Source organism: Colossoma macropomum, unplaced genomic scaffold (genome assembly GCF_904425465.1).
Source record: "Colossoma macropomum unplaced genomic scaffold, Colossoma_macropomum, whole genome shotgun sequence".
NCBI lineage: Eukaryota > Metazoa > Chordata > Actinopteri > Characiformes > Serrasalmidae > Colossoma > Colossoma macropomum.
This window is the reverse complement of record NW_023494791.1, coordinates 33,083,324-33,107,052: the sequence shown is the minus strand read 5'-3', so window position 1 is coordinate 33,107,052 and position 23,729 is coordinate 33,083,324. Positions and strand designations below refer to the sequence as shown.

At 38.5% G+C, this 23,729-nt stretch overlaps 1 protein-coding gene across 2 annotated transcripts; it reads right to left on the bottom strand.

Moving 5' to 3' along the window:
• Positions 1-2,070: 2,070 nt before the first annotated feature.
• asb5b (ankyrin repeat and SOCS box containing 5b) lies at positions 2,071-22,016 on the bottom strand. 2 transcript variants are annotated; one of them, XM_036574884.1, is made up of 7 exons: positions 21,779-22,016; positions 11,748-11,827; positions 8,247-8,354; positions 7,838-7,988; positions 6,743-6,877; positions 5,057-5,248; positions 2,071-2,538 (listed from the first exon to the last, which is right to left on the bottom strand). In XM_036574884.1, the coding sequence occupies exons 1-7, from the start codon at positions 21,972-21,974 to the stop codon at positions 2,411-2,413; spliced, it is 990 nt and encodes a 329-aa protein (XP_036430777.1). In that variant the 5' UTR covers positions 21,975-22,016; the 3' UTR covers positions 2,071-2,410. The 2 variants fall into 2 exon arrangements, with proteins under 2 accessions (XP_036430777.1, XP_036430778.1); XM_036574885.1 differs by lacking the exon at positions 21,779-22,016 and adding an exon at positions 19,551-20,129.
• Positions 22,017-23,729: the final 1,713 nt, after the last annotated feature.

The window sequence follows — 23,729 nt, the reverse complement described above, 5'->3', positions numbered from 1 at the left end:
GTTGGGACGCTGTGTAAAATGTAAATAACTGTAAATGAAAACAGAATGCAATGATTTGCAAAATCTCATAGACCCATATTTTATTCAGAATAGAACATAGAACACATATCAGATGTTGAAAGTGAGACATTTTACCATTTCATGAAAAGCATTAACTCATTTATAATTTGATGGCAGCAACGCATCTCAAAAAAGCTGGGACGGGGCAACAAAATGCTGGAAAAGTAAGTAATACAAATAAAACAGCTGGAGGAGCAATTTGCAACTAACTCACATGACTGGGAATAAAAAGAGCATTTTAGCGTCTCTCAGAAGCAAAGATAGGCAGAGGTTTACCAATCTGTGAAAAATTGCATCTAAAAATTGTGGAACAATTTCAGAAAAATGTTCCTCAACGTAAAATTGCGAAGACTTTGCATATCCCACCATCTACAGTACATAATATCATCAAAAGTTTCAGAGGATCTGGAGAAATCCCTGTATGCAAGGGACAAAGCCGATGGTCAGTATTGGATGCTCATGATCTTCGGGCCCTCAGGCAGCACTGCATTAAAAACTGGCATGATTCTGTACTAGAAATTACTGCTTGGGCTCAGAAACTCAGGAAAACTGTTCTGTGGTCAGATGAATAAAAATCTTTTTTGGAAATCACGGACACCATGTCCTGCGGACTCAATGGGAGAGGGACCATCCAGCTTGTTATCAGTGCACAGTTCAAAAGCCTGCATCTCTACTGGTATGGGGTTGCATTAGTGCCTATGGTGTAGGCAGCTTACACATCTGGAAGGGCACTATCAATGCAGAACAGTATATAAAGGTTTTAGAACAACATATGCTCCCATCCAGACGTCTCTTTCAGGGAAGGCCTTGCATATTTCAGCAAGATAATGCTAAACCACATACTGCGTACATCACAACAGCATGGCTTTGCAGAAGAAGAGTCTGGATGCTGAAGTGGCCTGCCTACAGTCCAGACCTTTCACCAATAGAAAACATTTGGCACATCATGAAACAAAAAGTCTGGCAAAGAAGACCCAGAATCCTACATCAGACAAGAATGGGACAACATTCTTCTCCCAAAACTCCAGCAAATGGCCTCTTCACTTCCCAGGCATTTAGAGACTGTTGTTAAAAGAAGAAATGAAATGGTAAAATGTCTCACTTTCAATATCTGATATGTGTTCTATGTTCTACTGTGAATAAAACGTGAGTCTATGAGATTTGTAAATCATTGCATTCTGCTTTCATTTACATTTATTAAAATTTTACACAGCATCCCAACTTTTTTGGAATTGTGGTTGTAAACAGTCATTCAGAGTGGTTTAATGTGAAATGGTGCACATCAGTGAAACTGACTCGGATTTCTTTACAGTGGTGGTAATAGGAAGCAGGGCTCACCATGTCTGCAAAACAAATACAACTATTTTATTTACTATCCAAATAAGCAGTGAACCTACACACATTTTTATATGTAATGTTAAAACAAGTTGTAAATCTATAAAAATAAGTTTTCTTTGTGCCTTACCACACTTCATAGCGTAATAGCTTTTTCTGGTGTATCTTTTAGAGACATTAAAAGTTTTTACTTTTCCCTGGAATGATGCAATTCATATCAACCAACTCTGAATGGCTTTGTTTATGTCTTAGCCATTTAATTATGCAGATTTTTTTAAAACATTGGAATTCCCTTTTAACTACTTTTTTGAGGTTTTGGGGTCTACAGGACCTCAAAGATCACACAAGGGTTTGAGGTGCTGAACATGCTTAAGGTGAGTGTGTGGTGGTTTAGACACACAGTTTGTACAATCCTAACTGGTGTACATAAGCTTCCATTATTTGTTAGCTACATTAGCCTCATAGCTCCAGTGCAACAGTAAAAACAAACTTCAGGCACCAAACATGTCTTGGCTGATCAACTACATTTGTGTAAGGGGTATTTTTTTTTTTACTTTTGGGTGGACCACTGGGTTAATTAACAGTGTCAACAAAAGATCAGAAAACTGAATGACAAGGCTTCCACATAGATGTTCTGACATTTCTGATTCTGTCTTTAAGTCAGATACTATAAAAACTGGCTGAATCATTTAATATGCTGCATATGTAGGTACTTTTGATTCACATCTTAAGGTTCACACAGTGACACAGATGTTCATTTTGGACATTGCTAGTTTCCCTTAACTGGTACTGATGTTTGCTGAGGATGTTGCACACAAAAATATATTTGTTAGAAACTCCATATTTGAAATAACTGCAAGTGAAGGAACTCACACCTAAACAAATATTGTTGTGCATTGGAGGTTACAAAGAAAATGTAATAAATGCACTTGAGAGAAGATAAAAACTGAGAGAAAAGACAGAGAAGGAGCACAAGAGAGACGAAGAGAAACACATAGAGAGATAGAGCAGAGCTCTATCTGTACTGTAGAAATCTGTGGAGCAGGGTAGGAAGTTTGAGCTGGGGGATGAGGTGAAGTCTGGTCCGTCCCAAATACTCCCTGATACTCAACCTACACAACTGGCTCAGAGCAGGAGGCGTAGCTGCAGACACAGAAAGGAAATTTGGTTTTAACCAATCTAAACTACATTCTTAAAAAAAGTGTCACAAAGCGTTCTTTGAGGGCAGGGGTCTTTAACTGGCGGACCGTGGTCAGGACGCAGACACAGCAAAGTGTTTTAGTGGACCAAACCAAGCACTTGAAAAATCTCTGCAACAAAGCCAATTAATGTATGAAAAAAATGGTCCCTGTGAAACAACTTTGCAGTAACCTAGGAATTTGTTGTACATTCCCTGACAGCGATCTTATTATCTTCTATTTTAATTTTTTTTTTTAATTTTACCTTATGAAAAGATAGAATAAAGATACGTTTTTAGAGGTACTTTGTCAAAACATTTTCCACGTTTTCTAACAAACAATAGCCAATGGCCAAACAATGTTAAAATGCTCATTAGATTATAAAAATGTTATCAATAAAAAATAAAACTATTTATCAAAATATATTTGATGCATCTTATTTTATTTTACTAGTGGCCTAGACTAATCAATCATTTAGTTTGTTTATCCGGACCTTGACAAGCAAGAATTTGATGTAACTGGACCTTTGCAAGGTTATTTAAATGCCCCTGCCACAGAAGAGCCATTTTAGTTCTCTACAGAACCATGTTTGCAAATGAGTATTAAGAACTTTTTAAAAGTATAAAGAACCTTCACATAATGTAATTACATTTTTTTTCATCATTGTTTCATTTAAAATATGTTTTTTTATAGAACCGTCCTGTAGTTCTTTAGGCAACTATAAATGGTTCTTCTATGGAGTAACGCAAAGACCCCGGCACCCCTGGCACCATTATTTGTTAGAGTGTATTACACTTTTCATGCATGTTTAGTTGGAAAGTGCACAATAACAAAGACTTTATTTCTGGAGCCACTGTCTGACAACACCAAACGCTCCTAGGTCCCCCATGGCATTTAGACCTGAAGATGACACCCATATAAAGAACTCTACATCTAAACCTTTTTTCTCCATGGGAAAAATGAATGACATTTTCAAAAACTGCTTCTATCATGCTCTCAAAAATGTTCCAAAATCAGTAAGTTTTGAGAGACATACATTTGCCTTTAAAATATTACTGGATTCTCCTAATTACAAGTTACTGCAGGGTACAAAATTTTTTAAAAGTGCAGATGTTAAACTTTTATCTGTACCACATTTGTCTTTGTAAGTAGAGGAGGAGCTTTCTGTGATTTAAATTTGTTTAATTCTTAGAGTTTTGTTTTACAGAAAGAAAAAAATATTTGTTACGTTTCCCATGTTTTTATCATTTTTGACATGAATGCACATGGAAAAATGTCACAAATGCAAACTGTAACCTGTTCATGCAATACAAATTGATTGTACACTGATCGGCCACTTTAAGTACACCTCCTTGTATCTACAATCTTTGTCCATTTTATCAGCTACACTTAACATACAGATGCACTTTATAATTCCACAATGACAGACTGTAGTCCATCTGTTTCTCTGCATACCTCAATAGCCACATTTCACCCTGCTGTTCAATGATCAGGACCCCCACAGGACTGCCGCAAAGCAGGTATTATTTGGGTAAGGAAATCATTCTCAGCACTGCAGTAACACTGACGTAGTGGTGGAGCTGATATGAGTAAATCAGACACAGCAGTGCTGCTGAAGTTTTTAAACACTGTGTCCACTTACTGTCCACTCTATTAGACACACTTACCTTGTTGGTCCTGCTTGTAGATGTGAAGTCAGAGACGAAAGCTTTCGCTGCACAGTTTGTGTTGGTCATCCTATAATATTTCATAAGTGGTCACAGGGTACTGCCCACAGGACGCTGTTGGCTGGACATTTTGGGTCAGTAGATTATTCTCAGTCCAGCGGTGACACTGAGATGTTTAAAAACTTAGCAGCACTGCTGTGTCTGATTCACTCGTACCAGCACAATACACAATAACATGCCACCACCACGTCAGTGTCACTACAGACCTGAGAATGATCCACCACCCAAATAACAACTGCTCTGTTGTGATCCTGTGGGGGTCCTAATCAATAAAGATGAGGGTGAAAGGGGGCTAACAAAGTATGTAGAGAAACAGTTGGACTACAGTCTGTAACTGAAGAACTACAAAGTGCACCTATATGGTAAGTGGAGCTGATGAAATGGAAAAAAAATGTAGAAACAAGTAAGTAAACTTAATGAAGTGGCCAGTCAGTGTGAACGAACCTAATTACATAATAACTTTCTGTATTAACTCCTTAAAATCCCAGGCTTATCCCAGGGGGGTGTCCATGGGTGGAGCGGGGTTGGGTGGTTGTGGTACCACATCACCTTTTATCTGTATGACTATGAATAAACAATGAGTTGTGACAATAATGAATTAATAATGAAATAATTAATTAGTAACAATTAATATAATTAATTAAATGAAAAAAAAAATGAATGTACCCATAAAAGGGGGGGTTGTGGTGTGTCCAAGGAACACTGGCCTGAGGACTGGCCTGAGAAAAAAATAAAAAATAAAACAAAACTCCATACCTTCATATAGCAGAAGGATGCCCTCTGCCATGCTGCTAGGAGGCGCTGTCTCCACAGGTCTTTGCAGCTCCAGGTTGCGAGCATTTATGTTGGCACCAAATTCCAGCAGCACTTTAATGATATCTGGGCAGTCTTTCTCTGCAGCTGCATGTAGGGGAGTGTCCAGGAACCGGCCCTTTTGCACATTGGCACCTGGGAAATGGAGTTAAGCCAATAATGCTAATAAAGTATTATAGGATTGAAATGCACAGTTCCGCTTTGTCTTTTCCAATACAGCTACCAATATCGAAACTTTGAGTATCCAAAAACACAACTGAATGCATTTGGCAGATTTTGTTGTGCTAACCACAATACTATTTTGTGTTTCAGTTAACAAGTTTATCCTATAATGTTATAATTAATATCTAGTGCATAATGAGGTTTTATGCTGAGAAAAAGTTATACTAAGTGTTGCATCTTGTTTATTTACCCATGAATTAAGGACAAGTAACTTTCTAGCCTCTGCTGCTCAGTGTGCACAAATGATACGTTGAAATTACAAGAGAAGTGATGTTGATGTAAAAACTTTTGAGAGTATAGAGATAAGACATAAATGATAAGCTAGGGGGCTACATGGAATGAAAAATTAATGCTATTAACTGTTAATAACCACCCAGTCCTCACCTGGCATTATCATACGCCTTGGCTAATCCAATTATAAGTGGACAGTGTAAACAGTGTCTAATAAGTCTCAAGGGCACATTACCATCCTTCGGAGAAGGCCAGGGATGCATATGACCACATTACATTTGTAGTGTTAATACTGAGGTTCCCCCATGCATCCCCGGCAGCAACAAAGGACCACCTTAATCAACTGGGTCATTACAACGGAGACAAAAGCAGCTGCATAGCTTCTTGCATTGTCTCCTCTCCCACTTCTTAGTTGTGTTAGCAGTCCATGCGACTGAAACGTTTGTAAAAGCCCATGTAGGCACACGAACAAGGATTTGCAGCACACTTTGTCTGAGATTAGCATAGTAAATGCGCATGGTTACCTTTCTCATGTCACAAAATCTGATCATCAAATGTCATTGGACACACATTCGAGGCACATAGAAATGCCAGGTGTAAATGGCTATTTGTCTTACCATCAACTTGTGATCAGATGACTCAAGACAGGCATGAATACCAGGCAGAACAAGGTGAGTGATTTCAATTCAATGTTTCTGTTCTGGAATATCTGATGATTACATTTTTAGTTGCATTTTTGTTCCTAGCAAAATACCATTAATTTTCTATTTTCATTTTTCAAATCTAAAATATAGGTTCGGCTCCCTGCCTTGTACATCTACGCATGACAGCCTTTTAACACGACTAACTGATCACTATTTACAATCGTATGCAAATGTTTGAACACCCTCAACAAATGATGTTTTGTTGATTTTCTAAATGAAAATAAGTTAACACATCCTCACATTGAAAAACAATGAGATGAATGAATATTTAACTAGAGGGTAGTGTAGAACTTGCATGTTATGTTTTTGTCAGAGTTTTTTGTCTGTTTAACCCTAAGAAGGAAATACAGACAGACTACTGCAGCCAGCTAAAGGCTTCCACATATCAGATGAGGAGCTCGATACCTTACCGCCAGAGTGTCTCTGGCATCGGGTAGTAGATAGTACAAAGCATGTGTGCATCTCTGCTCACCTCCATCTAGAAGTTTCTGTGTGCACTGTAGCTCCCGCGAGCTGCAGGCGATGTAAAGTGGAGTTCCTAGGTGAGGAATATCATAATCTACGTCCGCCCCCCATGCTATGAGAGCTTCGACACATGCTGTTTTTCCTGAGAACAGAGGAATACACTCAGCATTATGCATTAGACCTGTCATTCAACTTTTAAACCATTCACTAATGCATCACTTCAGCTTTGCTTGTGATATTTCTGTCCATAAAGATTTAAAGCTATAGGAAGACTACATCGCTGTTCCCTGTGGTGCAACTGTCTTCACTGCTGGGCAACATCATGATTCCACAGATGATCACAAAGTGGGTAGTCAGTAATTCCAAACATTTCACAGATACTTTTCAGAGAATTTTCAAGCCAATTTTAAATGATAACAAATTGATTACAAAAAGAGATGAAGCCAAACAAATTTTAGTTCCTCTGTTGATATGTTAGATGTCCCACTGCAGTTCTATAACTCACAGTTCTCATAACTGTAACTTCTAGCCTGCAGAACATTCAAACAGCGCATTTAAGTTGACAAAACCTTTCTGCTGAAAAAATACGGCAAACGTCATCCACAGCTGACAAATCAATATCAAGGATACCCTCTTTAGTCACTCAACCAATGTGGGAGAAATGTTAGTTTTGACTCTTTTTTTTATTTTATTTGCGTTTTGTTAAAGAAATATTATCTACTTTTTCTATTATTATATGTCAGTTTTGAAACATTTATCTATTGTCTTTCACATTCTTTCAACTTGCTGTCATGTGTTTATCTACTACTCAATCAAATGTGTTAACCCCCTGCCCCTAAGTAGTGCGTCCCACTTCTTTTTAAGCATGAGACATGGCTTGAATGCCCCCTCAGGGTGTTTTTTGGACCTTATATATATTTTTGACTCTACTTGAGTACAGTAAAATTCATTTTTACTTTAGTATTTGTTCATAACTCATATCATACCCATAGGAGTAAAAGGCCTTCCAATAAAAAGAAAACAAAACAAAAGAAGAAGGTGTGTACTGTTTTAACCCCAGGGAAGTGGTCTTTGCATCCAGTATTAGAAATGACAAACTCACCTTTGCTGCTAGCCTCGTGGATGGGCGAAGGTTGGCACAGTTCAGGCTGTGGGTTGGCACCATGCTCCAGAAGCACTTCCGCACATGTGGCACTGCCTGCAGAACAGGCGTTAAACAGAGGGGTCACCCCATCTATGGTGGTGGCGTTCACCTAGTACATACATAAATACACATAACACTGCCTCAGTACAATATAGGACACCATCCTGAGCTTTCCATACTTGAAAGTACCACTTGGAGCTGTATATTTCATTATCATATGGCACTAAAAGCACACACTGTGCTTACATAAGATAGAAAAGCTTTTAAACAGGGCAAGAAAACTCTGAGCACATATGTCTAAGTTAAATACATACAGTCACTGGTAAGCTCACCAAATAGCTGTTATCTGATTGGCTCAGGGACTTACATTGGCTCCGGCTTCAATGAGGGCTCTGGCACAGGCCACATGATCCCCTAGACATGCCTCATGCAGTGGGGTCACATGATCGATGGTAATGATATTTGCATTGTAACCCTAATGGAAGAAAAAAATGACAAGGTTATTTTGAAGAGTTATATAAGAGAACAGGGCTACATAAATGAAAAAATATAACTGTCTGCACTGCGCATGTATGTATTAAAAGGGGAATATATTGTCTCTGTCATATCAAAACTGCTTATCCTCTTGATATTTCATTCAAAATATTAACGTAAGTTCAACCTTTATCCGTGGTACAACGATTGAAAAAAATAAAACCTAAATTTTATCAGGAAATAAATATTTTTTCAAATCTGTGTGTGCCACAATTGTTGGCACCTCTTCATCAGGGTTGGGACAGCTACTGAAAAATTAGTAGCTAGCTACTTTGTAGCTCCTTTCCCAAAATTTGTAGCTAGCTACAATTTAGCTACTTTTCCAGAACAACTAGTGGCCACTTTTTAGCTACGTTTTGAAAAGTAGTGCACTACTTTTTAGCTACTTTCAAAGCATGATTGTCAAAATGTTTGTGTATCTCCACCCGACACACCAAACAAGCTCAACTGAAAGTGTGAACAAGATACTGCATTTAATCATGTGTCAGAAAGAAACATACAATTGAAAAGCTGCAAATATACAAAAATATCACCAAAAAGTAAGTTTAAGTGTAACCAACAATCAAACTTATACAACCAAAAGGTGTGATATCCAACAAAAGACTAAAGTCAAAGTCAATCATTCCAGGTTTTTCCTAACAAAAATCAACAAAAATATCAACAAACAAACCAACAAACCAAACAACTTTGTGCAAAGAACTGTCAACTGAAATAAAACTGCTCCAATTTAAACATATCAGCAAGATGTGTACAGACATGACATTCAGAGTCCTTTGTTAAACTTCAGCAACACTTTAGCCTCACAATTCTCATCAGTGACCCTGGTTCTGTTTGGGGTCAGAATCAGGCATGCGCAGCTTAATAATCTCTCCACTGCTGCAGAGCTGTTGCGGCTCCACAGCAGAACTAGATTTTTAGGTAAAAAATATAAATTTTTATAATATAATTATTTGCTGTAAAATCATTATAACACACTCAGTTCACACCATTTATTGTTTTCACAATAAATGGTCCTAAACGCTGGAGTTAACGCATAACTGCTAATTCACCAACCTTTAACGCTAAATATTGACGCGCAGACTGCTGGTCACACAGCAACGCAGATAACTAGCTAGTAGCTAACAAAACGACAAAGAGAAAGATGTAAGACGAACATCGATAATCTGGAGATGAACGGACTTATCTGCATTTAAAAGCACTCCAGCTGGTTATATGTTTAATCTGCAACGAGAAACTGTCAAACACTAAGTCGCAAGCTGAAGTCAGCTTCTCTTTCTCTAGCTTCTCGTGCAGCAGTACATTCTGGCGCCTCAGGCACCATTTAATGTAGACGAACGCTGAGAGACATTTTACAAGAAACTCTTTCGAAGAAAAGTTTCCTGACTGAGATGTGAGAAAAGCGGCTACAGCTGACCTAAAGGTTAAAGCAGTGCAAAGTAAGTCTGCATTTTCATTTATATTATATTTTTAGCCTGTACTAGTACATTAGCACATACTCAGACATATTTACAGCCATGATGGTAAAATGGACATTAAATGTTGTGGCTCCCAAGGTGGTTTCATTTTTGTTGAAAGGACAAAATGGCTCTTCTTAACTTTGGGTTGCCGACCACTGAGCTAAGCCTACTAGTAAGGGGTGATCAGCGTGTGGTCATTTGCTCGAACTGTCTGTGGCTAAGTCAGGATTACACAATCGCCACTAGCCCAGTTAACGACTGCATTCTATGGTTCTAATTTTGCACGGATTGCCTGAAGCACAACTGTAGCGCAACTGTAACGAAATTGCTACAGCTACACAAAATTTTTAGGCGCTACAGCTATTAGCTACATTTCATAAAACTGTAGCAGCTACAGCTATTAGCTACAAAAAATTGTAGTTAGTTACAAAAAGTAGCGTGCTACTCAGCTACTCCCCCCATCCCTGCTGTTCATTAAATACTTTGTGCAGCCTCCGTTTGCAAAGACAACAGCTGTGATTCTTCTCCTAAAATGCTTAATGAGACTGGAGAACACATGGCGAGTAACCTGAGACCATTCCTGCATACACAACCTCTCCAAATCCTTCAGATTCCCAGCTACACAAAGTGGACTCTCCTTTTTAGTTCTTCCCACAGATTTTCTAAGAGATTTAGGTCAGGGGACTGCGGTGGCCATGGCAAAACCTTAATTTTGTGGCCAGTGAACCATTTTGGGGCCAATGTTGAGGTGTGCTTCGGATCATTACACTAGATCCAAACTATGGGCATGTTTTAGCTTACTGGGTGAAACAGTCAAGGTTTTCTCATTTTATTTCTGCTGGTGCTTGATGCAGTTTGCGATGCCATGTATCCAAATAAATTGTCCAGGCTCTTTGGAAGAAAACTGCCCCACAACATCACAGATCCACCACCTACTTCACAGTGGGGATGAGGTACTTTTCTGCATGACTATCTTTGTGTCTACACCAGCCTCAGGTGTTTGTTGCCAATAACTCTATTTTGGTCTCATCTGACCATAGAACATGGTCACACTAAAAGTTCAAGTACTGTTTGGCAGGAGCTTGAGTTTGTTGGTCTATGACAGCAGAGGCTTTCTTCTGGCAACCCCCAAACAACTTATGGTTATATAGGTGGTGTCTGATTATAGTTTGAGGGGATGCTGTGACCCCAAGACCTAACTAATGTCTCAAATTCCCTATCTGTGATCCTTGGAGATTCTTTGTCCACTGTAACCATCCTCCTCACTGTGCTAAGCATATAAACGTATAAACATATATGCATAAACACATATGTAAAAACCTACAACCTCTTCCTGGGAGATTCTTAACATCTCCAGTGGTTTTAAGCTTTCTAATTATTGATCTGATAGCGGTAACAGGCATTTTCAACTGCTATCTTCTTGTAGCCATTTCCTGATTTTTGCAGATAACCAACCTTCTGTCACACATCATTGCTGTATTCACTGGTCTTTCTCATCCTGATGGATGACTGAGGGAATTTGGCTTGTGTTTCATCTCATGTATATTCCCCAGTGAAAATGGAAATCTGGCTGACCATTTAAGTTTTCATTATTGCTCAGGTGAACTTAAAAACATAAAATATAAATGGAAATATATTTCAGTTAGTGTCACACTTACATTTAAGAAAACTATTTTTTATGACATGATTTAATTTGTTCTTTCAATCTTTATACTTGAATTAAATGGTTAGGTCTTGCCAATATTTTCATTGAAAGATCGAAAGGATAAGTAATTGAGAATATTTTTACAGCTCATTTTGCTAATGATTACCAGGGGTTCCAATATTTGTGGAGGGCACTATATGTATGTTTCTGTGTCTGTTCAGTGTGTACACACCTGGGAGAGAAGGGTCTTTAGGGCCAGAAGGCGCCCCTGGCTTGCAGCTTCATGGAGTGGAGATCGATCTGCCCATGAGCCTGTACCACACACAGAGAAACATAGCAATATAACATTAAATGTAAGACAGTATGCTTAAAAATAGCTTTATCACTATGAGTAATAGACCCTGCGATGGACTACGTTAGCACTCTTTTAATCTATTTTTCATCCATTTTTTTATCACAATTATAATTTGTAGTTAGAAAGCAATGGTATCCGCATGTCTGCCGGTTACACCATATTAATGATGATAATGAATGTATTTGACATTTCTGCATCTGCTGACAGAGTGTGCTGCGTGTGTTTTTGCGTTTTTAGTGCAGGTCCTGACACTACTTATTACCATCTGTTGAGTGGAGAGCTAGAGAGAGGTGTTAGCGAAGAGGGCCTGTCACCCATTACAATTCAGAGCAATCCGTCTGGAGATTTATATGATCTAATTCACACTGACTCATTTAAACACATTTTTGGTAGAGCCCAGATTAAAGGCAACAAGAAAAAATCTGTTCCATATATTGGCCTTGGAAGGCATCTCGTGTGGGCTGTGTGTAACAATGTAAAAGCTAACAATACATTTCCTGAGAAACTGACATTTATTGACTTGTGGCTAAATGTGAGAAACTTTCCTTCAGGCACAACAACACAGTGACTGATAGGGACAAACAGATATAATTTTACATTTTTCATGTATATAATTCAAAGCCTGAAAAGAAATTGATAACATGAGAATCTATGAAGATCTAAAAACACCAGCCGCCTTTTGAAAGAATACTTTGCCACAATTAGTCTTAGAATGGTCTGTTTAAAATAAATGCCTCTTGGTTTGACGTTTTATTTCCTAACAAATTTGGGGGCAGTCGTGGGCTGGAGGTTAGGGAACCAGCCTTGTGACCGGAAGGTTGCCGGCTCAATCCCCTGAACTGACAGGACATGACCGAAGTGCCCTTGAGCAAGGCACCTAAACCCCAACTGCTCCCTGGGAGATGTGGATAGGGCTGCCCACCGCTCTGGGCAAATATGCTCACTGCCCCCTAGTGTGTGTGCTTTCTCTAGTATGTACGTGGTGTTTCACTGCACAGATGGGTTAAATGTGGAGGTGAATTTGCCCATTATGGGATTAATAAAGGGTACTTAAATATGTTTTTTTGGCCAGTGTATGTAAATGACCATGGTTCTAACTGGCTGCCCTGTATTGTGCCTTATTCAAAAAGCATTCTAGGATGAAACCTACAGTAACAACACTCCTTATAACTTCAACATGAATTGGCAGCTCCACTGCTGTAGGGTGAAAGGGGAATCATGTGTAAATGTGTTCACGGTTATGACATCACAACTATGGCTAGGTATTAGTCTAATTCATTTATGGTACCAACCACAGTATCAAGAAAATTCCATGACATTTAATATCTAATTTCAATACCTCTGTAAATTAACAATGCCAAGTCATTAGTACAACTATTATTAACTGAAAATGGGCTAATTTTGCAGCTTTGTTTCCATTTACGTCTGTGGTCTATGACTGTATTGACAGGAGAGTGAATGGAACACTATTTACATAATACAACAAACTCAACAAAACTGCAGCTACCCACCTCACCCACACTTAAGCATACAAACACAATCACTGTTCCACACAAATCATGTACATAAATCATCTACTATATTACTCTCCCATTAACAAAGGATATATTGTTAACAACCCAGCCACACAATGTAAAACATTCAACATCAACCTTACATTAGACAGGCTATAACACAGTTTTTATTTGTATCCTCTAAGGGGAGCTATATGCTATATTTAGCAGCCATCTGGCTCTGGTCTCATGCAACTGCCTTTACCCTGCACACCCCTGCCTTTTAACCCCCCAGTGAAACGAAAGGCTAGAGAGAGAGAGAGAGAGAGGTTCTGTGCTGTACGTACCCATATCTCCATCTCCCCACGGTGTGTCTAGCCATGAGTATGTGTATGACATGACAGCCTGCAAATGAAAGGACGGCTGTCATCTTAACAAGGACTACAACCAGAGAGCTGCAAGGAAGCAGCCGTGTCTAATCCAGCTCAGTTACAATAGGAGCAGACTGTCACTGTCGCACTGGCTATGCGGATTCCTGCCGCTGGTTAAGGAATGTCTAAGAGGAAGACAATTTTGTGATGCAAACGTACCTGTCAATGCTCCACCCATAAATGCATTCGTTCATAGCAACTGTTGCCAAGGCAGACAGGTTTTACAGAACGTTATCCCATTCAACCTAATGAATTTCAGTTGGAGGTAGATTTGCTGCATAATGCTGAGTTACCAGTTTAGAGCTGGACTAAATGAAACTAAGCAAGTTGGAAATTTTGCCACCATGCTAATATTACACTAGTGACATTTTTAATAAAAATGCTTTTTACAAAATTCCTGCTACAGAGCATCAAACCACATGTTGTCAATCATGGAATATCCACTGAAATATAATTTAATCCATTTGTATTCTTTTTTTCACAATTACCTAAGAATAAAGGATAAAGTAGGTGTCATCAGTGTGATTTTTATTTCAAAATAAGAGATTTTTTGTTTTGCAGTAACACCAGTGACACAACTCCTGGGGACCACAACTTTCATTATATATTTTATAATATTTATTTGGCATGTGTTTTCTTTATGTCATTTAAATCATATATTTCAAAGTCATGTAGAGATTATTGCAGTTAAAAATGCAGAAAAACATGTTTTTTACCTCAAAATATGGACCTCTCCCTTTACACATGACTGTGAGGATGAGCACGTCTGCGGTGCTTGGAATTCTATACAACTGATTTAAAAACCAATATTGCTAAATTGATGGCTCAAGAAGGTGTAAGTGTTAAAATAACAGTGTTTTATGTTAAAATATAAATAAATTGTAACCCTAACATGTTTTTAAGTGTAATATATCTGTAAAAGCTAGGAACAGAAAAACGGACGTTTTCATAGAATGACTCATTAGCTCCATGAGATGACAATAAAAAGTACACCTGGTCTAGCATAACAGTGTGACCTTTCATGAACATACAAAACAAATGTCACTTGAGATTAATAACACAATTAATTTTCACAAAAACTAAGTTGCTACAGCTGAGATGGGATTTTTGCCAATAACGGGTAAAGCTTGTTGACCCTAACAACAGTTGCAAAGAATCAATGCAATTACGGTCACAACATGGAGAGGTTCATTTCATTCTTGGACAGAAAATGCACATGTTGGCAATTTCCCTGTAAGCAAATTTAATATCTGAAATTTTGCTCCAATTAATTTTCAACTAGAAGTGAGGTGAGATAGCAAGCAGTGTGGCGCAAAAAGTTGAACTGGCTTTAATTCAATGCAAATTATAAGTGGTAGCCGCATAGCACTGACCAATCCAAAACAAGGGCAAAAACAAACTGACATTTTCCAGTAAGTAATTATTAAGCTCTTCATGTGCTGGAAACCATGTGTTGGGGCAAGAAAAACTGAAACCTCTGTAGGGCAGTGGGTCCTCAAGACTGGAATTAAGAGCCTCTAGCACACCTGACACATCCCATGAACGGCTTAATTAGCTGCTGAGTTTGGTCAAGTTTGGTCAGGAAGACTGGAGTTTGCAGATTTTAATTGTTTTGGCGTTAGGCCTACAATACCACATCACCTCTGAAAATATGCATATTCCAGAAGATATTCTATTAAAAGCCTACAAGGCATATAAACTTTTTTATGGAAACAAACAATGAACATATTGGAAACTTTCCTCTCCTTAGTTTTCCTTTAAATTATTTTTTAAAACTATTCAATACCAAACAGTGATATCAGCAGAGCGGTTGGGAAAGATGATACAGCCTCACAGTCCACCTTATAAGAAACCCTTCTTTTGTAGCTCCACCTTGCTGGTGTACAGTTAGCGACTGTAGCTCATCTGTTGGTGCAGAGTTTGTGTAAGCCATCCTCTAGCCCTTGAAAAGATTTCTGACCGCATAGCCACTCTTGACCAGACATTTTTGGGAGGTGACACTGAGTTCACTGCTGTACCTGATACACTCATACCAGCACCACACACAATACCATGACTACGTCAGTGTCACTGCTGAGTTAAGAAAGGACCACCACCCAAGTTATCTCTGACCAACATTGGTCTTGTGGTCATAAACTGACCAGTGATAAATGGGATGGAGGGAAGCTTATCAATTATGGAGCAACACATGGGCTACAAACTGTACACCTATAAAGTGGACCTGTAAGGTATGTGGAGTAGGTAGGAGATTTTAGTAGATAGTGAAAGTATGTATATGACCGATGCATAAGTGGTAAATGACTGAAGTTTTAATGGTTTGAAAAAAATATGAGATATGACGTGCCTAATAAGATGTTTATTCTAGTTTAGATGTCTAGCATATGTATGTCTCCAAGTATTCCCACTAAAACCTGGCCTGGTTATTGGCACTGGGCTTCTGTTACAGGTTGCTAAGCACCACAGGGGCTTTGTGGGCATCCTGCTCTTCAACAGTGTGTCTTTTTTGTGGAAGTCTATAGCAGCTCATGAATATTTCACCGTGCATTCACACCATGTGACAGCATTAAAGTCCAGGGTTATACTTGCTAGTTAAAACTTCATATACTTCAGTTACAAATGTTACAGTTAGGGCTGGGTATCAAAATTTGATAGTTTAATGGCACCAACAAAATTATTTTACTCATTATGTCACTGCACGTCAAAATATTCTGTATCATTCAATGTTAAACTTAAAAAAAAAGAAGCAGCAAACATCCCCACTACACAGTCTTTAAATGTGCAAGTATGACTGGAACTAGAAATAGATAAAAAAAAGAAAGAAAGATAAATTAAAATTAAGAACAAGAAAAGTCATGTAATTTTGTTCTTGTAAAACTGTATTTTTAGTGTGAATACAGAGATTTAATGTTATAGAGATTTAATACTTTGTTACCCCACCTTTCACCCTGTTCTTCAAAGGTCAGGACCCCGCCCACAAGACCACCACAGAGCAGGTATTATTCGGGTGGTGGATCGTTCTTTGCAATGACACTGACATGGTGGTCGGTGTGTTAGTGTGCGTTGCACTGATACAAGTGGATCAGACACAGCAGTGCTGCTGGAGTGCTGCTGGAGTTTTTAAACACCACCAACCAAAAATATCCAAACCAATCAAACCAAAAATAGCCTCCAGCGATCCGTGGGCAGTGTCCTTTCACTACTGATGAAGAACTACAGATGAATTACTGTCTCTGACTTTACATCTACAAGGAAGACCAACAAGGTAGGTGTGTCTAATAGTGTGGACAGTGAGTGGGCACAGTGTTTAAAACCTCCAGTAACACTGCTGTCTGATCCTGATCTGTGTCATTGTGATTGTATTTTTAAATGTGGCACTACTTTGTCTGTTCCAGGTAATCATATATCAGAAAAAATTAATACTGTGACATATCATGTATCATGAAAACTTATTATTTGCAGCTCAACTGCAAAATACCCATGGTTTTAAGTAAAAACATATATAACTGATCATTTTGTTCCGATTTATTGCTTTTAATACAGCCCTAAAAAGCTCTCCTTTTAAGGCTGCTGTCAAAAATGTGAGTTTAAATGGACTGCGGCTGATTTCTGAAGAGCTCTCAGCATATTTTATTACCCCCATGCTGAAGTGCCCACTTTTCATTTCAACTCTAGTGGCAGTAGTGGCTTAGCCAGGCAGGTTCAAATGTCACTAATCAGCCATATCTAAACATAGTACTGAGCTCTCAGCCCCTTCCCCACGTTTGCTGTTTACAGCAAATAAGCCAGTGCACTCTGAGTGACTCATCTACCTGGACATTCAGGACCAGAAAAATAGCTTTAAATAGCACAAATTAAGTCCTAATGCTATTTAAGTCGAGATGAAATTGTGTTACTGATGTGAGTCTATATATGAAAGGTCAAATTTTTATCATGCCCTGTGAAACGAGAGAAATATTAGCATAGTTTTCCATCACTGTATAATGATAAAAAAAGCTTGTGAACAAGGTGAGTAGTTCCAGTCATGCAGTTTCAATCACTTCAACTCAACAGCAGGTTTTCATGAGTGGAATCAGACATACTGGAGAAACACTAAACTGTGCAATGACTGGAATTTGACACCCCTGAGCTAAAGCTTCACTGACAGTGATTGCGTGAGTGTGTGAGGAGGCCAAACATACAACCCACTCTGCTGGCTTTTGGCTACTACAGGGCAACAAGTCAGTCACTGTCAGACTACCTACAAACCACAAATTAACAGACTATCTCATAAATGAATAGAGTTATACGATATAGAGTGGATTTAGATGTTATGGGACACTGAATAGCAAGGGACAATCGTTATTCCAATTTCAGCAGATGCTTACTGCAATACTCTAAATGATTAAAAGGAAATACTGCAAATTCAATTAAAGAATGTGTCTCATAACAACTAATACATCTTCCTGCATAACCTAACAAAGTGTCCCACATTAATTAACACAATGTCCCATTATACCTAACACACAGTGCCACATTACTTAACACAATGTCCCATTATACCTAACATGGTTTCCTGTATTACTTAACACAGTGTCCTGTATTACTTAACACAATGCGTCATTATAACAAACATACTGTCCTACATTACTTAACCCAATGTCCCCTTACACATAACAAACTGTGTCACATTACTTAACCTACTTACCAAATTATGTCCCATTATACCTAACATGCTGTTCTATATTACTTAACAGTGTTCTGTTATACTTAACACACTATCCTGTGTTACTCAACACAATGTTCCATTATACTTAATACACTGTCCTGTATTACTTGACACAATGTGTCCCATTATGTCTAACACACTGTCTTGTAATATTTAACATAATATCCCATTATACCTAAACATTCTGCCTTGTATTATTCAACACAGCGTCCTATTATACCTAACACACTGTCCAGTATTATCATTTGTTAGATATAAATGTCAACTTGTACCTAACACATTGTCCCATGTTACTTACCACAATGTTCCATTATACCCAACACACTTTCCTGTATTACTTACCACAATGTCTCATTATACCTAACACACTGTCCTGTATTACTTACCACAATGTCTCATTATACCTAACACACTGTCCTGTATTACTTACCACAATGTCCCATTATACCTAACACACTGTCCCAAATTACTTAACACAATGTCCAGTTATTCCTAACACTCAGTGCCATAAAACCTAACACTCTGTCCCTAATGTTCACCATACTTGAAATCCACACCATACATGGTGTTAAAAATACAAATAAGACTATGCACTCAAAGGAATAAATAAATAATCAAATAATTCCTAGATCCTTGCATCCGTTGCAGTTTATAGCAGTGTAATGATCTGGTAATCTGACCAATTCCACAGCGGATTTGTGCATTAAATCAACAAAACCTAAATAAACTTTAATAAAATAAAAAATGAACAAATTAAATAAAAAGTGGATGAACATACATAATAAACAAAACAAGCAAACAAATAATTAACTATATAACCTCGTGACAGATGCTCATTCAATCTCTGCGCGCTGCCGTTACGTAACAAGTCGTACAGTTCTCGTACCGCACGTGATCTTTTGCCGGAGTCTGTTTAAATCACGTGAAAATTAATCTCATCACTAAACGCGTTTTATCCGCTACAGCTGGTTTGTGCGGTGCAGTGTCACACAGCCAATCGGGGTCTGTGCGCACAAGCTCGTTTTGTTTGTTTGTTTGTTTGTTTACTCACCCTGACTTGTTAAAATGCCCCAGCGCGATTTCTTTTTTGCGGGGAAATCGGCCGCGTCCTCTAGTCTCCGTTTCTTGCTCTCGCTCTCACCGCCGCTGTTGGGAACTTCGGGCATGTTTGCTGAAACGACTTCGAAGTCCTGAATGAATCGTTTGTCTGAACCAGTTCGTTTTAATGAATCATTCGAGCCGATCCACAGTCCCAACTAAAAAGGGCGTCATTTTTGGCATCTGTGCCGTGTTTACATAGTGTTAGGCTAGGAGGGAGAATAAAATGCAAATAATAATCACTAAAAATGTAACCTATTAAATTATGACATAAAATACCAACAACATCGTTGAAGACGTTTACGTCACAGAAACGGACTGTTCAAAAGAGTCGGTTCGGCCTACTGAATCGAACTACAAGTCACTTGTTTCGTGTCGGCGCTGCAGACCTTCACCCTGCCTGCGCTGATTGGTCGACGCGGTTGTGGTTGATGTTTTTGTTTTGGAATGCGTCAAATCCTATTTTTTCCTACCAAATTCCTTCTTCCGTGCGCCGGGATTGGTGCGTAGTTTAAGCTCATGAACATTCCGTTGTTGGGTGATTGGCCTCTAGGTTATTGATTGTAGTTGCGCTTTTTTTCCGGCCAAGTCCCGCCTACTCTGCACTAGGATTGGCTAGTTCAAAGTCCCAAGCGTTGGTGAATGGGGATTGGTCCAACTGGTCACTAACTGATTGGCTGTTTATGTTGTTACTTAGTTCACACTCATAACTCCCCTGTGTGGTGATTGGTCTAACCGGGCGCGTGGCTGATGTTTTCTTCAGAACACGTCGTTCTTCTTTCCCGCCAAACTCCGATTGCTTGATCGCTTGTGAAAATAATCTACTAGCCAATCGTGGCGCAGGTGACAAGATATTTGCAGCCAATCGTAGCATAGAAGGAGGCGGGACTTGGCGTTAGCATGGCGCTGCTATTTCTGTCTCAGGTTAAGCTTTGCTGAACGTAAGTGACATTTTCCGCTGTGACACGACAACTCTGGAATTTCTTTAGATAATACTTAATGCTACCTTTTCATCAGATTTAGGTAATGTACTGTTTGAAAACAATGTAGTTTTTAGGATTTCTTTCCATAAGGCACTGTTTCAGAAATGCCTTATCTTTTTTATTCTTTGTTCCATATTATAATTTCTTAAGTGTTAAAACTAGTACAGCACAAATTGTCGCCTAAATCCACCAAATAAACCACTGTATTGACATATAAAATGTAATAACTTGGTTGTGTGAAATAGTATGCATCTAAAATGCCCCTTTTTTGTAATTTTAATGAAAAAACGTTTATAACCTTACTGAACCAAAAGTAAAGTAATGCATATATGCAGACACACACACACACACACACACATATATGTGTGTGTGTGTGTGTGTGTATATCTCACATTATCTCACATGACATGATAGCACATGTATGTTTATATATATATATATATATATATATATATATATATATTATATATATATACACACACACACAACATAATGTGCTATCATGTCATCTGATCGGAGATAATGTTAGGAGTAACTTATTAACTACAGCAAATTTATTTCATAAACACTAAATAAGTAACCTAACCTTGTAACCCTCTTGATTCTGTCATTCATTTTGATGTACAGTTCATAAATGTATTTTGCACTAAAATAATAATACAGCCAAATATTCTACTGACACAGCATTTCACCTAACTGCCAATGATATAAATCTCCAAATAAGAACATTAAGTACAGTTTACTGGTTAGATTTCCAAGGATTTTAATGAGCTGAAATGCCATTTTGCATAACAGTAGGCCTGTAGTGTATGGGCAGATGCTGTATCCTCCCATGCTTATCCTGAAACCTGCATCAAAAGTAGGCCACCTCTTTGTCTGCTGTATGAAATCACTGCCATTTTGGTCCTCAAGCCAAAGTCTTTACAGAGGCAATAACATTGAGAGAATAACTTAAACAAACTTGAACTGCATGTAGGATACAATCATGTACTGACCAGGTTCTCAGGGACCTGTGTTATAAAGAGATCCATTTTGATGTAAAACTAACCTTCTTCCACTGTTCCAAATCCACACAGATAAGTAAACAAATGCTACATGAAAACTACTAAGCAAGATACGTCATCCAGCCCCAAACTCACACATCATCCTGTTCCCAAAGCTCCATTATGCATGTCAGAAACAAACCCAGCTCACTTACTGTGCCCTTGGCCAAAATCATAGAACTCTGCCGCAATGCGGGCCGCCTCCTTACGATTCCCCTTAACCACATAGAAGTGTGTGAGGATATTCAGGCTGATCTTTATGAAGAGCTTGAAGCAGAAGAGAGCGAAAATGGAGAGGTAGACATTGGTGTACTGCGAGCCAAACGGCCGCTCCTCCAGAACTTCAGTCATTGCTGCTGACCGCTCTCTTACTGTGAGTGTTTTGGAATGAGGGTCAGCCGGGGATGTGTTGACACAGATCATATGCCACGCGGGCTGAGTTTTTCCCCTCTGCCCACCCACCCCTGGCAGCTGGGCCCAGAGCTGGACCCAGATAAGGCAGCTGTACTCTCTAGCATTGGAAAAATGGGACCACTTAGCAGAGGCATGGCAACGGGCTTTGTTGTTGTGGAGCAGGGGGAAAAACACAGAATGCCTGTCATGAATGGGTTTGGTGTGGTGTTTTGTTGTCCCTGTTATGGTGCCAGTGAGGGGAGAGATGTGAAATGTGACACAAGAAGGGTTCCTACAGTGTAACATGCTGGACACTGTCCTGTCACGTAGTTTTTCCAAGTCATCATGTTTGTAGTTGTTTACCACTCATGCAACTGTCATACTCACATATTAGACTGTATTTCTAATATCACAGTCTTTTGATAATATATAATATCCTAAAATATTAATATCTTTGAAGGTAATTTGGAACAGTAAAACACAAGTAAGCCCATGTCTGGTAAAACAGGTGGCAAGAAATTAAATTTTGTGTAAACATACACTATATTTTTCTGTCCGTTACAATTTGGACTGACAAGTCTATAAGAAAGCCAAAATAGATCTTCTTTTGATTATTAGGGTTTGAAGAATGCACAGGAAGCATTCAAAGGAAGGCAATTGCCTATGTCTGAAAACATCCAGGAGGGAGACCTCTCACTTGATTTACTTGTCAATAAAATGACAAATGTGAAACACCACACTTTGACCTTTTTTATAAAACCACCAATAAAGCCACCCCTTTTCACTTTGCAGAAAAAATCTTGTGAACAATCCATGACAAATTCTGTGATTAAATCCTTCTGTGACTAACACTGCTTCTCTGGCACAAGCCAGCTTGTCTCTGCCACATATTGGTATGTTCCACTGTTATATGAATACTGAATATCAAACCAGTCAAAGGTGACATAAATAATCCCAGACTGTAGTAACACAGAATATAGCTGCAGCTGTTAACTGAGACCTGTCACTGAAATCACATAATTGAAGTCTCAATAATGTTCTTTGCCAGTAAAAGTTTAAACTGATGCAAAACAATGTTTTTATATTATTTAAACTATGATGAAAACCACATTTGGTACTGTTTGAAGACTGACACTGTTTAGGCACCCAGTGTTTTGCTGACAGGCAGACAGACAGACAGACAGACATTGGGCTCCTCATTGTCTACATCCACCATAAACTATATGAATATGTATTTTTAGAACACTCACAAAACATTCCCATCTAGGGAAATTCAAAAGCTAATGGAAATCGAGAAATTGCACACAGACTTATGAAGCTCTTGCACCATGTCTAAACACACACTTCCAAGATGCTTATAATCTTCCTTACAGTAAAGGCATTGTAGATATAGATATGTAAATGATATGTAATATGCTAAAGTTATGAAACTATGGTGGCTAGTGTCACTCACCTAGTGTTTTGCTAACACACATACACCTTAGGTTCGTTCTACTCTAAATCTAAAGGAGATTAATATTTATGATGTACAATACTGTGCAAAAGTCAGAGGCTGTCGCCCCATCTATTGATTTTTCAGTGCCAGGGAGGAGTTTAGAAATATATATATATATTTAACAGAAAGTTACACACAAGCCTCAACACTTAAAAATAATACCAAATTTTTCCATGTTTATTTGTGAATATGTGCAACCTGACCAGTGCTAAAAGAGA